Source organism: Bombus pyrosoma, linkage group LG7 (genome assembly GCF_014825855.1).
Source record: "Bombus pyrosoma isolate SC7728 linkage group LG7, ASM1482585v1, whole genome shotgun sequence".
NCBI lineage: Eukaryota > Metazoa > Arthropoda > Insecta > Hymenoptera > Apidae > Bombus > Bombus pyrosoma.
The window spans coordinates 18,986,571-19,002,761 of NC_057776.1; the positions used below are offsets into that span (position 1 = coordinate 18,986,571).

The following is a 16,191-nucleotide window of genomic DNA, read 5'->3' on the forward strand; positions in this document are numbered from 1 at the left end:
TGTTGGATTACGTTAAAGTAGACACTAGTTAATGACAGAAGTAATAATATTACATAATAATATCATAAAGTGCGAATTTTATACATATTTTATCTAGGTTTGTTAGATAAGCACCTCATTATGAATATTTTGTATGAAAATTACATGAGAATTATAATAACCAGTGTTTATTGCATTCACGACTAGTTTAAAATCATGCGCAGTGAATTTCTATAAACCAATGTTAAAATATAATAGCTTAAAAAAATGTTGTTCATTATATCTGAAACAAAAGAAAAAAAATGTGTAACATACGACAATCATACATAGTAATTTTTTGACGGAATATAATTCGGAAATCATATTTTCAATGTTCGAATTATTTTTCTTATACAGCTCTATTGCATCGTGTGAAACGTAAGTATATTACAAAATATTCTCAATATCTGAAAACATTTATTTTAAAGAAATCATAACGAATCTTATAAATATAAAACATTTTAGATGTTGTTTACAATCACAATTATTTACCATTTATTTATGTGGCATTTTTACGGTACGCAATTCCTAATATCATGAGAAAGATATTAGGAAGATATATTTTCTTCAATAAACCATTCATAAAAATTGCGATAAGAAGCATTTACATCTCCCAACGATCTATTGAATTATTTACGTTTTATTTCTAATATTTTATAATATTTCATTATAGACTTGTATACACAGACAAAAAAAGAACAATAACAATTGAAGGTCAAAAAGCCACTATAGTTAATGTGTACGTTTTATTTTTTATCGAACAATTGTTTAATTATTTATTTTTATCTCAAAAGTTAATAATTTACACGATTATGTAATAATATAATGTTACAATATAAATGATGTACATAGAATAAATACAATAAAATTTGCGCGTATTGTAACATTATAAAAAGGGAGTGATTTTACTTTTTCAACATGACTGTTTCAAATATCACGAAATATAATAAAATTGTTTTAATTTCTTCTTATTACATTCTTAATTTATCAAATATAATTATCTATACCATCTATAACTAATCATGTACATATAGTTTCAATACCGCAAGTTATGTCAGATAGATTAGAGGTGATTTGAATGCCAGTATAGGACAATGACTTCAATGCCTGCATCTATTGAGAAAGGTACGCTCTCATGCCATTCGTCTTTTACGTAAATTATTTGTTATCTTTCAGATATAAAACTTAAGTCAACGAAAAAATCTCTAGATATGATCTTTGTGATCTTTAATTTTATAAACAAAACTTTATCGATCAAAGAAAATTTTCAAGAGTTTTAATTATGTGTACAATCGAAATTTTCTCATTTTCACAAATGACTAAGAAATTCCAAGACAAGTACGTTATTCCGTAAATTCGTACCATTGTCACGAAATAAAATACCGTACATGATTATATACGGTATATCTTTTGTCGTTACCGTTACAATCGAGACCAAGTTGCACTTCCTGCTAACTCCACAGGAATACAAATTGGCAACTTGACACGATGGCTAGTTTGTAACCGAATCTTCTCTCGTATTTTCACTGTAAATAATAGTTGAAAATCCTAGTACTGATATATATCGCAGGATAGTGTATATGTTACTTGAGCAGCATTTTATTACACAGAATCGTCATATAAGAATCCTGCTGATCCTTTTACCATTCTTTCAATGTTTAACTATAAAACAGGTGGTTATCCTTTTGCCAAAAAGGTATCTGTATATAAAATTCTTAAAGATAAATATTCCAGAAATGTGAACGTTTAAACGATTAATTTTGAAATTCAAAAAGTCACGAAACTTCGTATGCGAGTGGTATAGATCATTCATAATACAAACTTACTTTTCATTGCTACGATAATTCAAATTGTAGAGATTGAGTCACCTCTTGAAGAAAATACAGAGCTTTCTTGTGAATTATCGAGAGAATAGTGATAGATATCAAAAGTTATTATATTTAAATTATTATTCATATAAACTTCATACGACTTTCAATTATTTGAGCAAAGCAACACGCACTTACAATTGCATTGAGGATACAATTCTTTGAATCACATTAATACCAATAACCTTGTACTACTCATAATACAATAATTCGCACAATTATTTAGATAGCACTATCATATATGTGAATTTTACATATACATATATGCGGTAATTTTATTCGATATACATACTTGCATATACACACCTATAACCATAAACATGCTATATGCTCAAAAGATACAGAGAGAGAGAGAGAAATAGAAGATCTTTTTCTCGTTAGAATAATCGCACGAAATCGATCACAAGAAATTAAAAAATAATACAAAAACCAACCATACGTGACGTAAAGCACGTGAAAGCATACTAATCCCCTATACCGTTGAAGTAGTAATTTAGAAGCTATTATAGAACATCATCTTCAATCTCGTTGCGTCATGATAATACTTTCCCCGGCTGTGCCGACCTTGCTCGTCTTTTTCCTTTCGTGCCCGTTTGGTTTCTGGCCGGATGTGAATTAGTTCGGAATCGACGATACGTCGATTCGCAAAGGTCGCCTGTACCCGGTAAGGGTTAACGAACGTATCCCGATAGGATAAAATCGACGTCGAAAAAATGTTTACGAAGGTCCTACCGAAGGACGCGGCCGTGTTATGGCATTCTTCGGCTGCATTCTTTCCAGCCTCTAAAAAACGATAGATGGAACCGAAATAAGGATACTAAACACACGCGCTATATATAGCTTGCATGCAAAGTTGGGCTTTATAAGACGCATAGTGGGCGGACATCAACGTGTATCACATGCAATACGTTGAAATGTTTCTGGAATTAGATACCGATAAATGTACGACTTTTTAATTCTTCAACGATGAATTAAAATGGTGTGATAAAACATAATACTAACATGTTCTTAGAGTTAGCAGTGAGCGGTACGATAAACTGACTGTGTAATATTCCACATTGTAGAACAGAATTACTACCATTTATGATCAGAGTTTTAGAAAGAACATTGTATATCGATTGCAGCTTTCTACTTAATCTAGATAGATAAAATTATCGGAATACGCACATATAGATATGTAACTTTGAAGTTACACAACGTTAATGAAACTAGAGGATCATTATGCAACACACTTGTCTAAAATATAAAACATAGAATTCGGATATTGGGATTCTATTAGTTTCTAGCTAATGAAAATATGAAAAAATTACAAAATATATATAATAATAATAATAAACACAAAAATAATATCAAAGCAATTCTGTGACTAATGATTATTCAAAAACTGTATCTTTTCACTAGTTTCGTCATATCCGTGAAAGAAAAGAGATCAAGATTATCTACAGAACAAAATAATTCGTTTTATAAGGATCTCTTTCATTCGTAGGATGCAAAAGAGCCTCGACTTGAGGGGCTCGGCTCGGCGTCGAAAACACTGCCTCCCGGTTCTAAAATCGTTGCGAAAGATCGTTGATCCTCACTAGCGACCTTCGCGAAGATACAAGAAAGGTCGTACCCGGACGTTCTCAAATTTTTCCTAAAACCCGTCCCCGCGGTTTTTCTAAGTATCGGCTCCCTCTCGTTGATCGTCACAAAGACGTGTACACGAGAAAAGAGGCAGAGGAGAAGTCACAGAACAGAAAGGAGAGGGAAAGATCGCGATGGCCTCGACGTGCCAGCTCCGCCTCGCGAGGCTCGCAGCCACCAAGTGAAAGTAGGATTTTGCTTTCTACCCGTGGCCAGTGACAAACGCGCCGTGCTCGCGAACTCGTCTCTTTTCTTCTGCGAGGATGTGTCCGCTCGTCGTTGCTCGATAAATCAACGGGCACAGACACAACGTGACGAAAAAGGTTCGCGAATTTCAGCGTCGTTACGATGACAGTGTTGTACTGACAGTCGGGCGAACTGCCTCGAAATCGTACCGATACGAAAAAGTGCGCGGTGTGAACAAGTGGCCAGGAGAGGATGTCGAGACACAAAACGAACGATAACCGTTTCGTCGACATGATTCTGACGTTTCTAATTCTCGGCTACGCCTTCGTGCCAACCAACTGTCAACAAGGTATGTTTTTTCTGAAAATACCCGCGCAAGAAGTACCCCTTTGAAGCGACGAATTTGAGTGTACGATCCTATTTCGCGTTCCGACCGAGAGGGCGCGCTGCTGAGATCCGCGCAATCCTTTCATGGATAAAGCACACAGAGTAAATGCGAACGTCCTCGTGGACATATGCGTCGTGGGAGATTTATGGGATTCCAGGTTGTCCGGTTGAATTTTTACTGCACTGCAAAGGGCTTCTTCGGATTCTTCGAAGTATATTGTTACCGGGTGATTTATGGGCTGCCATGGACTTCGAAGTTTGTTCAAGAAACCACTGAGAGGTCCCGTTTGATTTTGACAACGTAATACCAGTGGAATGTGTAGGTGGTATTTATGTAATCCACAGAATCGACGATGTATGACTGTCACGATTCACTGGGCACGGTAGTCTTTCTCGCTTAATTCGTATTCTTTGTCGTTTCTACGACCGGCAAACTTTTCAGTTAATCGTCCCTGTCAAATATCAATGCATTGGTAAAAATTGGATGAAAAAATCACATAAATTAGGACTTGAATTTTATCGTAACAAATATTGCGATAGTATGGACGATGTTTCGTAGGTTACTATCTTTTGGTAATTGTCGTGACTTTGTTTAATGAACAAAGCACAACAATTTCGTAACAAAGCCTTACTCGTTGCGTAATAGTAAGATGAATAGATTGAAGATATAGCGATGTTCGCATGAATGGTACACGCAAATTTTCTTGAATCATAACTAGGAATAACGCAATGCACTTCATGCACTCCGGCCTTAAACCTGCGGACAGGATAAACGGTGGATGACCGCTGTGCAATACTAGATAGTTTGAATTCGTGACCTGGTACATTGCGATACAATACGCAATACAATAGAACTGCAATTCTATACGAGTGTTACGTACAATCGCGTACCACGATAACGCAATTGAAACTCCATTGTTGCCTGTAATAACAAGTTCGGCTCGAACGGTTATCGTGATTCCCTAAAACGGATATATCTAATTTAAAATTATGGCAAATGATAAAGTCGACGTGATTCCACGCATATAATATTTCAATTAACGTTTATTGTGTAATAGCCATAAAGAAGGGTATCGAAGTAACAATCAACGCGAAATCTATAGACGCACAGCTTTATTCATACTCGATGCTAAAATGAAAAAAAAAAAATAAATAAAATTTCAACACTTCGTTAAAATAAATTTCATTTGATTCGTTCTATATCTCTACGGGTTAATTGCTTGATATTAGTAGGATCGCGAATTAAAATAATCAGATTGAAAAGTAAGAGATTTCATTAATTTGTAATGCAAAGTATGTTCAATGACAGTAAAATTGTTTGCGTTTCTTTCGTTTGCTTATTCGCGCCTTTTTAATGATAGAAAAAAATGAAAAGAAACGATTGTCAATTTGTTATTCAAATTAGAATTCTAAAAATAATGATTCGAATCACCGGTAAGATGCGTTCTGTTTGCAGCGAACGGGTTTCCCCACGCCTCTTTCTTCATTTCAAATCCTGGAATACACCGTACAGACAGAAATCAATGAACTTAGAAACGTAAACACCAATAAAATAACCATTTCACACAAAACAATTTAGTTTTCATGCATCATTGTTGTAGCTTTGAAGACTAGTTAAAAATATTAATCGATCAGACATGAATTAACAGTAAATTTAGATCTCAAATGTGTCGATATTCGCGTTGTAAGCGTGCAAGAACGAATAGTTTTCATGTAAATGATTTCCATGAAATACGACTCGGTTTCGTCGTGCATCTCGTGACCTCGCTCTTTTCACTGAGTTTAAATAATACTCATCTCACAGATCTCGTAATAGATGAGATTTTTTTGAAATCACGTAACTGTATTTATCATGTTAATCATCAGATCGGAATGGGTAACCCCATGATGATCAAGACACGAACGAAACCTGGTGCTCGAATATCTCAGTTTCCCAGAAAAGATCAATGACACAATACCATTGACGAGCAACGTATAAAATACATTATTAAAGCGCGATTTCTACCATACTATAAATAGTGTTACGAGATTAGTAAGGCAACTGATTTACCTTCTTTCCCAGTTGAGTCATTAACCTTGAAAAAGAAACTTCTTTAGAGAAAGTTTCTGCCAATATGCATAGCAATATCGATCGTGCATTTTCTTGCACCTTGCTTCTGAACTGTTCATCATGGTGATCCTAAATCTTAGAAGTAGGCTGCAGATATTTATGCAATATTTATGCATATATTCTTACAAATGTTACAATTTCATAGATGTAGATAAATACTAGATATAGATAACGTCAAAAAATGCATAACATACCTAAAGCGTGGTACTGGTTATAATATTTAGTAACTGAGATAGATCTATGATTGGTGACCGGCAGGCGAATTTTCAGCCGCCATCCCTGTGATAGTTGCATTGTTTATCTCAGCGTGGTTCTGGTAATTCGGAATTCATCTAAAACTGTAAGTACATACACACATACATACCTCGTGTAAATAATACCTCAACCGTTCACAAAATTTATCGTTATTCATTCTGCGTGTAATCTCTATGGTAAATATCGAGATAATTGCAGTATCTACCAGTGTCTTTGAGTCGATAGCGGAAGTCACTGGACCTTAGAGTACTAGAGCCTTTAGCAGAAAACATGTGCATTGTTTTAACCAAAAAGTAATCGCTAATAGTTGAATGCGACTTTAAATGAAAACAAGAATCTACATTTAAAAATTTGTTAACGTTGAATTCGAAGTTTTTTAAATATCGATCGCGAAGAAAGTACTTACTGTATGTACTTCCGCAAACAAACAAACAGGTTAATAAGAGAGAATTAATAGCAACCTGGCTATGAAGTTCGCCATTAATCATGTCTACGCTCGGTTGGTAGAACTGGAACATCGCGTATCAGGAATCTGCATTAATTGCGTGACGCTATAATAACGGTGTGCTCGCTTAAGGAAAGTGCGTATCGAGCGTCGAATCTTTGACGAGGCGCGTTTCTCGTTTAGGCTTCGTTTTCACTAGGATTGTAGGCCAGAAAATGGCATGGTCGTGTGACCGTTTCGTTGCGTGCAGACGCGAATCTTTCGCCTTTTACATTCGCGTTGGATAAGGAAAGTCACGGTACAATAAGCATGGAACGTGTTATTTCAAAATATCGTCATGCCGCACAGATATACGCAGTTCTGTGACCTGCGCCTGTATGTAGATGCATTATCTGATGGGAGAGAGGGCGCAAGGCGGTTTTAATCGGTTTGAAATCGTGCGAGGTCAAACCACTCGTTTATACGTTTATCCGAGACGAACGGATAAAGGCGTGGTAAAATGTCGCTAAGGTATGCATTTATAATATTTGCGATGAAAGAAATATTAATAAAGTTGCATGGTTACTCTCAATCACAATTGCATATTGTGAATAGTACTACTGGTTATTGGTTAATAAAGAAATGAAAAATACGATCGAAAACATCGATCTATATCTATATATATATATATATCTTCCAGTAAAAGTATTTTTTTTATAAAATCGTTAAGGTTTTGATTCATGTATCGTGCAATTACGATGAAAGTTTATGATTTTATGATGCTGCAGCTGTGGGAGAAATTGCATGTGACATATCGAACTGTGAAGAAAGTCGAATCATGAAAATGCTCGAACGAGCTTGGAGAATTTCATAAATCTTGTAACGTTGAAATTTCACCTGACACGTAAAAAGCGTCGAAAATAAAATACAAGCTGTAATAAATTTATTTTACCAAGAAAGGTAACGCTATATTATTAAACGACATACTGTTTGAATAATAGCAAATGTAGAAAAAGTAATGATAGCAGCAATAACGTAGCAATAAACTTTGTAGCACGAAGAAAAAGACGCGATCGATACTTTGGCAAGTACCTCGAGTTAAGAATTCGTGTGAACGTATGAGCAGAGAGTAGACGCGATCAAGTCGAAGGACGATTGAAAGGAGAACGGCTGCACTCGGCCTATTATTTATACATATACAACTTCGTTGCCTAAGCTTGGCACGCGCGACTTCTCGCTCCTTTCGTGCACGTACACCCGTTAGAATTCAAGCAAACACTTCCTGCTGTCTCGATCGTGAAAGTACCAAACAACTTCCACTGAAAATACGAACTGGTATTGGCCATATAAGCGATTTCGAATTACGTCAATAGTTCGATGAATTTGCCAACAACCGGTCGAGACAGCTGGGAATATCGACTCCGGTTCAGCATCAGTGGCGGAAACCGTATGACATATGAGCGAGTTCCGGTAAAAGAACACAAATACGGAAAAACATTGATCACGTAAGTCACGATAACTTAGAATTGCGTTAAATGCGAATGACGAATCTACAATGAATTGTACTATATTTACACGCGCATTTTATAGAAAATTTGAATTAGTGGTATATAATCTCGAATAGCGTTGAATGCCGACAAATGAATAGTTGAGCGTCGATTTGTATTTCTAAACGGATAAGTTTTCAATTTCGATGAGGATAATTTTACATCCGTTCTGCAATTTGCAACAGTATACGGTTCAAAAAAGGCCGCGTTATCATGAAATTAGATACACGATGCGAAGTAACGTATTTCCATCGACAGTTAATCACGTAGCACTTACCGCAAGCTTTCGCGCGTTATGCTTTTAATAGCTCAATAATTTACAACGCGAGGCGGAAAACGCGATCGCTAAACTGTGTCGTTCGATCTTGATCGATATTTACATAAAATTCTTATTGACCGAGGTAATAGATAGATCGGGGTATCTTACAATTCTTGCATTGATTATTAAAGATCGACCGATTAAAATACTTAAAGTAAATATTTTGACAAATTATTATTCAATTCGTACAAAATAAATCAAACAAAAGTATAGGAATTGGACCTTTAGAAATTGTTCAATGTCTTTTTAAGCGATTCAAATTATTCCGACAGACCATTCATGGCGAACAATGAAATTACATAAACAACAATGCAGGGTAAAACGCATTCTCAGATAATTTGTGCATTTCTAGAGTTTCTCTCCTAAAACGAAACACGAGACTACGGATAGGACCTGAGCTCGAAAAGCGCAAGTGAACTTTGTTAACCAGCAATTAAAACGGCACGTGTGTTTGCGAATTTAACGGTGAGAAATCAAATTACACGGCAACAAACGAATCGTAAGAAAACCAGTGCAATTAACGCATTCGAGTAGCGTAACCACGCCTTAATTTATATTCCCGCTCGGATTTCGAAGGCTTAGAGCCTCGTCGACTCCATCACGGACACACCCACGGAACTATTCCACTTACGACATTTACCACTGATACAGCCCTTTTCAAGAGTATCCCGCGTTGCTGGAGCTCGAAATATTTCAGCCACTCTCTCTAGGAAATATTATTCGCCTCTGCTTGGCAAAACCATCGTAAACCGAGTTTATGCACTCGTAATATATATTTTGCGATACGAATAGAGTGTTAAGTAGAGGTTTAAAGACACAGTGAGCACACTATAATGGGTGTATTATTTGACGAAGCAGAAGATGTTTGACATTCAAGCCGGAGTTACAGCGTAAAAGATGCTAAGAGATATGAAAATATACGAAGGAATGTTAATAGGAGGATAATTTTAATTTTGGGGGGTTTTTATTTTATTATTATTTATTTTACAGTATGAAACGATTTGTGAATGAAAACCAACGGTAGGATCATTGAATAGCGTAAGTATTAATTTCCGAGTATCCTGTTCAAAAAAGGAAATGGTACTTTGGAGTTCAGCGGTACCTACTACGAGAATAAATAGCGGAACTAACGTTGCTAATAAAACGAGGAGAAACTAGACCAGAGTGGAGCTCCTTTTTTGCACGAAGGCTATAAAAAATTACAGAATATGCAAATACATTTAACACGTTGCATTTCTTTCAACTCAGAAAGTTGAATCGCTTTACAAAGTTGTTCGTCAATTCAAATGGAGGAAATTGTTTCCTTATTATTTGCTCACAATAGCATATCATGGTTTATTGCATAAGATGCAACGAATCCTTAGCGATCGGAGTATCGGTAATAGGTGGAAGATCCCGCGATCATCTAATTTACTTAATTTCATAATTTATTTGTCAAATGTGTTTTTATTCGTAACTTATTTCGGATAAAAGAAAGTTTCGTCATCGTGGAATACGAAAGTAGAGTGTACTTTTTCTAATCGAAAGCTAGAAAAAGGAGAACATCGATGTAACTAAGGTCTCGTGCGAGAGAATCGTGCGGATTATTGCTCTGTTTCGAATAAAAATTAACTTCGATCCCCTTTGAGATAAAAGCGTAAAACATTTGGAAAAGCGGAAAGGATTTGGATTAAACTTTTGTGAGAGATGTCCCAATAAGTAAATTATTGTACGAATGTTAATTACGTGCATTTACAATTGCGTACGTTAAAAATTAATTAATCGTATTTCATTGTATCGTGTATCGATATATTGAATCCTCTTCGATCTTTGATCTTTACCCATTAAAAAAAAAAAAAAAAAAAAAAAAAAAAATTGAAAGCTCACGATCTTTATATTATGCATAAGCATACATTAAGTAAGAATTGTGTTAATCTGTGGTCTTCGAAGCAGAATAATTACGGTAGAAGTCAAATTACGTAAGATATTGTAACAGCATATATCTTACATATTCAAGAATTGTAACATGAAACTTTAAATGGTTATTTAATAACGCAGTGCGGCAGGAAGTTCGGAGTCGAGTTTTCCGCGACTAGTCGAGAAAATAAAATGGACTGTTTCTCGATGCAAAGGACATTACAAAACGCGAAGAAACAATGCTGGAAAGCGTCTTCGCTTTCTTTCGGAAACGATCCGGACAGTTTCACACGGAACGTGCTAGTTAAGTCCGTGAAAGAGCAACTATGATCTATACATGATTATGCGAATCGAGCACACCCACTTTTCATTTTCGGTGTTCCGATTTTCATTCGTTCGATTCGTTTAGTTTGTTTTCTAAATCATAACTTTATTTTTGCTATCGCATTATATCTAAAGGTTGTCACTTATCTTTAAGTTATTAGGTATATTTATTCTAAAGTTACTCTTTTCATTATTGAAATTTGTCTTCCTTAGTATTTGTTTATCTATCGAATACCGATGTATGTTATTTTTATAATGAAATTCGTCCTTGTAGAAAGTAATTGAATATTTCTTTCTTTCGCAAGTACTTATGCAGAAAATTCGAATGGAACTCATGAAATCTCATATCGAATCAACGAATTTCCTTTCAAGGATCGGCCGAATCGTGGGACAAATTATCGCGCCTGATACCAACGAACTCGGTGTACGAACAACAGGACAAGAATGCATCTCCTGTGAATAATCCAGCGGAAAAGCTATTGCTATCCTTGGACGAAAACAATGTCATGGAGACATCGAAAACGATTGGAAAGAAAAACAATCACGAAGAGGAAGTAGACGAGGAAGTTTACGAAGACGAATACGAAGTTGAAACCGATCCAAAAACGGAACATGAAACTTTGAAATTTCCTAAAATCAACGATTCCACTAATGCAAAATACGAAAGAGCTCCGTCAGAGTTAACCGGTCAGACAGAAGACATGTCCAGAGACGAAGATTATGTGGAGGACCCTTCGACGAGTCAATACGACACGTACAATTACTATAACGATGATTACTCGAGTCCTAATCGGTCACGATACCGGGCCGCAGGTAAGATAATTTGAAAATTACTCGAATTTCGAAGTTCAAATTTAAAAGTTATTAACACACATTCTTTGCGTTCGCTCTTACTTACAATCAGTCTGACAAATATTCTTTGATAAGCCAAACGTAATAAGCAGCATGCTTTTTTATATACTTTCCTCAATTCTAATCCTTTTAAAGTTCTCCTACTTGCAAAGAAATGCCACGAAAGAGCGTTGATGGATATTTCTCGTTGAACAAAGTTAAATTCTCGACTACTCGAAATCCACTTTGCTTTTCGCGTAGATCGTATAATTGTGTAAAATGTGATACGAATGGAATTCCAAAAATTAATAATTTCCGAACGCGAACCTTTGCGCGACACAATTCTCGATTTAATGTGGAAAGACTCTGGCTGGTACAAGATTATGTATAAACTTTAATAGAAATCGACTTGAATAAATTATATAACTTTCAAATAGCGATTCGAAAGACCATAGGAAATCGATTATCTGCCATCGTAACGCAAAATCAAGGCGCAGCCACCTTTTAAACTGTCTTCTTCCGTGATATAACGCCACAGTATCAAATAATTATGATCTTTGTAGACGGGTTCTACGTTATGTAAGCTCCTTTCGTCACCTGGCAAAGAAAGTCCCGTGCGTAGACAGAAAGAAACGAAACCACCGACCATGTTGTCTGTAAAAACAAGATTTTTGAAATTTTGCAGAGGACGAACACGCTCGCGACTATCCGGATACAGAGGAAGAAGAAGCGGAGCCGAAGGAGCATGGAGAACGAAAAGGAGAAGAAGAAGAAGAAGAAGAAGAAGAAGGAGAAGAAGAAGAAGAAGAAGATGGGAAGAAACGACAGGACAACGACTATGATACGTCAGAGGAAGAGGAAGAATATTTCGATTCTCACCACGTTGCGAACGTAAACGATTCTTCGTCCGACCTGTTCGAAGAGAAGGATCTAGACACGCCAATTTCAACGACCAACAACGAGGAGGGTTCCTCGATGGAAGGTAGCGACAAAACTTTTGCTTTTCTCGGACCACCAGAGTCGAGAATAAATTCCTCCGTTGATAGTTCCATCTTGATCGGAGGAGCCATAGTGTCGGTAGTAACGACGAAAAGCGTCGTCAATGGCACGATTTCCGTTCCAACCACATCGTCCCCGACTACTACCGAACAAGTTGCCGCACCACCCTCCTCCACTTCTATGGTAATCACGGAACAACCTGTGACAGCGATAACAACCGAGGATACGTCTCGAATATTAGCTTCAGTTCAAACGAGTCGTAGCATATCTGGCGCTCGATTCTTGCCGTTTCCTGTAATAGATCGTATCGAACCGATCGGTCATACCAGCGAGAAGAAAACTTCGCCACCTCCAGAGTCCACGGAAAGCATTATCGATAAATTGGACAGGGTACAGTCGGAATTGTCCAGCGGTTTTCTCGCCGGTGGCTTCCGAACTGCCGGCAATTCCCTTCAATTGGACGTTTTGAACGAAAGAGACAGGAATAATCGCAGAAGGTATACTACTACCGCTAAGACGCCGGTCATTAGCAAGTTTGTACCGCGAAGATACAACGATAAGAGAAACGATCATGCTACGCCGAAGCCGAAAATCGAAACGACGCTTGATAGTTTGGAAGGGTTGTTACCGCGTGATTACGTTACGAGGAGTTCGTCGACGGTGTCGACGCTTCCGAAGACTGGATTTAGGTTGGTGATAGTTCAGGATATTCGTTTCAATTCGTTTAGCAATTTAATGTAGTTTCCTAAATGAATATAGAGTTTTTATAAATACGCGAATATTTCTTCGCTTCATTTTAAATCAATATTTTTATAGCGTTTTCTTAAGCGTATAAAAATTTATATATGTATATTTATATGACTATAAATGTCGCAGTTAGTTCTCATTGCCAATTTAATAGAGATAAGTATATAATGTAGAGTAACACAGAGTATGATTAATGATGTTTAGATGGCCGACAAAGAGCACAACTAGCACGACAGCAGAACCAACCACGACTCAACTCGCGTCAACTGCCTCCATTGCCATGGCGAAAAAACCTAAAACCAACGTGATTGTTCAAGACATAAGTGCCTTCTTACCACCCGGATACAAATTGAAGAAAGAGGACTCAACTGTTACAGAAAGCTCCCTGTTAAAGGATATTCTGGCGAAATCTAAGGTCGATATATCGTCGTTGTTACCAGCGGATTATAACAAGAAGAGAAACGAGGATGACATGATAACAATGACGACAACAGCGAAAAGTATAGGCGTTTCGTCAGAGAAATCACCAGCTGAGAAAACGATTCAGGATTTGTTCGCTAAATCCAAGGTTGACATTTCTTCCTTGTTGCCACGTGATTACGAACAGAAGAGGAAGAATCTTATTTCAGAGCCGGGAGACGTTCATACTGAGAATTTTGCCGAATCCAATGTTTCTGTGACAACAGAATCTACTTCGTCCACGACGAAGAAATCCTCTGGTTTGAAACTCGTGTTTCCTAGCAGGCCTGGCGGACGCAAAGCAATTAATAAAATCACCACGCCACCCAGTCCTCGAGGTGAAGGACCTGGCACGGTTACGCCGAAAATACACAGAGGATGGCCGATCAGGTGAGTCCCGTAAACTGAATTATTATTTCAACGCAAAGTTGCAGATCAAATTTAAAGTTTATTTTAAGGAATCAAATTTGAAAGTCAAATATAAATTGAAATTGAGATTAAGTCGTGTTGATATTAAATTTTCTTTTGTAACTTTTGCAGAGTTACCACAGAATTTACCGGCTGGCCTAGTTCGTCGACTACCCCGATCTCGATAGAAAAGATACTGGAAGCTGCCCGAACCGCAACGATTTCGTCTGCGTCGCTAATCCCGATAACCGAAGTAACGTCCAGCACTACGACAACGTCGACTACGACGACAACGCCTCGACCAACCACACCAGGAATTTGTGAGCAAGATTGCGAAGTCGCTGGAACTATAAAGATAATTGGTAATACAAGCTGGGTACCGGAATTGCTTGATCGAAATACTCAAGAATGGCAGAAACTCGCCAATGAAATTGAGCGAGAGGTATTCATATACACACGTATATATATGTAATAAATTGAAAAGTGTTTATTTTATAAACATAATGTTCAATAACATTTCTTTTTATTTTTTAACAGATGAACTTTATATTCTCAAAATCTGCTGTCCTAGCAAAATGGTATAAAAAGATAAGAATCGATTCATTCAGGTAATAATACAGATAAAATTTGTTAAAATTAATGAAAAGCTGATTTATTTATTTCATGGGGATATTTATAAATTTTAGCGAGGGTAGTATTTTGGTAGATTATTTTGTTGAATTGGCCAACTTGGAGCAAAATGTTAATACGCAGGAATTGAAAGTTATTTTCCACGATTCGTTACGGACTTATAACGCAAACAGGTGGAACGAAACTAAAACGAAGAGTTCGATAAAGCTTGGATCGTTTACAATCGATCCGAAATATACGGATTTTGTAGGTATGTTATGTTATTGATAAAGTATTTATTTTATAAAATTAGCATCTTGACTTTTCGTTTAAAGATAATTCCCTTTCAGTGATACCTAAAGTAACAACTCCCCAATACACTGAAGAAGACGATAGATTAGTTCCACAATGGGCAATTGCTGTAATCGTAATTGGTGTTGGTGGATTAGTCTTTATCATTATATTTGGTGTCTCTGTCGTAAGTACTAAATCAGAAGAAGAAACACTAATGTTAATGTAAAATTAATATTCATTACGATATATTTAATCTTTAGTTAATAAATCGTCATAATGCTTCGAAATTGAAAAAACCATCTATATCTACGATTTACGAAGAAGAAGTAGCAAAGAATATTACAGCTCATAGATCTAGTGATTACTCAAAACCGGTACATACGATTTGGACTGACCCAGACGTTTCTTGGAATGACAAGTCTTTCGAATCGACTTCCAACAAGGTAGAATTTTAAAATACTTATATCCCTTTTGAAATCATTTGTAACAAATAATTCTGTAAATATTTATTAAATATAATTATATAAATATTTTATTAATTTCTAGATTCTTGTCGAGAAATCTTTTCAAGACAATAAGAAATACAACATGTACGATAGTTGGAGATCGCAGTGGAACGGTTATTATTACAACGGGTCTCATACTAGCAGTAAATATGGCGGTTACGATAGTACAACAAATTTATCAAGTCGTCATCATCCTGATTACGATACAAATTTCTAAATTTTACGGTAATAAAGTAAAATTTCTATCAACTCTGCTTTCATTTAATTTATTCAGTGCCTTATATCGGATTTTAAAATGTTTTGTTCGTACGTTTAAAATTTACTGCAATTTTATGTATAACAAACTATAATGTTACCTTATATCGATCAATTAACATC

The 16,191-nt window shown here is 36.3% G+C and overlaps 1 protein-coding gene across 1 annotated transcript; it reads left to right on the forward strand.

Annotated features, from left to right (window-relative positions):
• Window positions 1-476: 476 nt before the first annotated feature.
• Window positions 477-16,093, forward strand: LOC122568900 (bromodomain-containing protein DDB_G0270170). Its single transcript, XM_043729167.1, has 10 exons — window positions 477-4,047; window positions 11,333-11,773; window positions 12,477-13,479; window positions 13,742-14,386; window positions 14,537-14,846; window positions 14,942-15,012; window positions 15,091-15,284; window positions 15,364-15,491; window positions 15,568-15,750; window positions 15,854-16,093. Exons 1-10 carry the CDS (start codon window positions 3,951-3,953, stop codon window positions 16,028-16,030), a joined length of 3,249 nt encoding a protein of 1,082 aa, XP_043585102.1. The 5' UTR covers window positions 477-3,950; the 3' UTR covers window positions 16,031-16,093.
• The last annotated feature ends 98 nt before the right edge of the window (window positions 16,094-16,191 follow it).

What these genes read in the sequence shown, in the direction of transcription:
- LOC122568900 (XM_043729167.1), top strand. Translation starts at nt 3,951, where the DNA reads ATGTCGAGACACAAAACGAACGATAACCGTTTCGTCGACATGATTCTG. An exon ending in CTTCCGAAGACTGGATTTAG is followed by an intron (nt 13,480 to 13,741) that starts GTTGGTGATAGT and finishes AATGATGTTTAG; the next exon opens with ATGGCCGACAAAGAGCACAA. An exon ending in TTATATTTGGTGTCTCTGTC is followed by an intron (nt 15,492 to 15,567) that starts GTAAGTACTAAA and finishes TTTAATCTTTAG; the next exon opens with TTAATAAATCGTCATAATGC.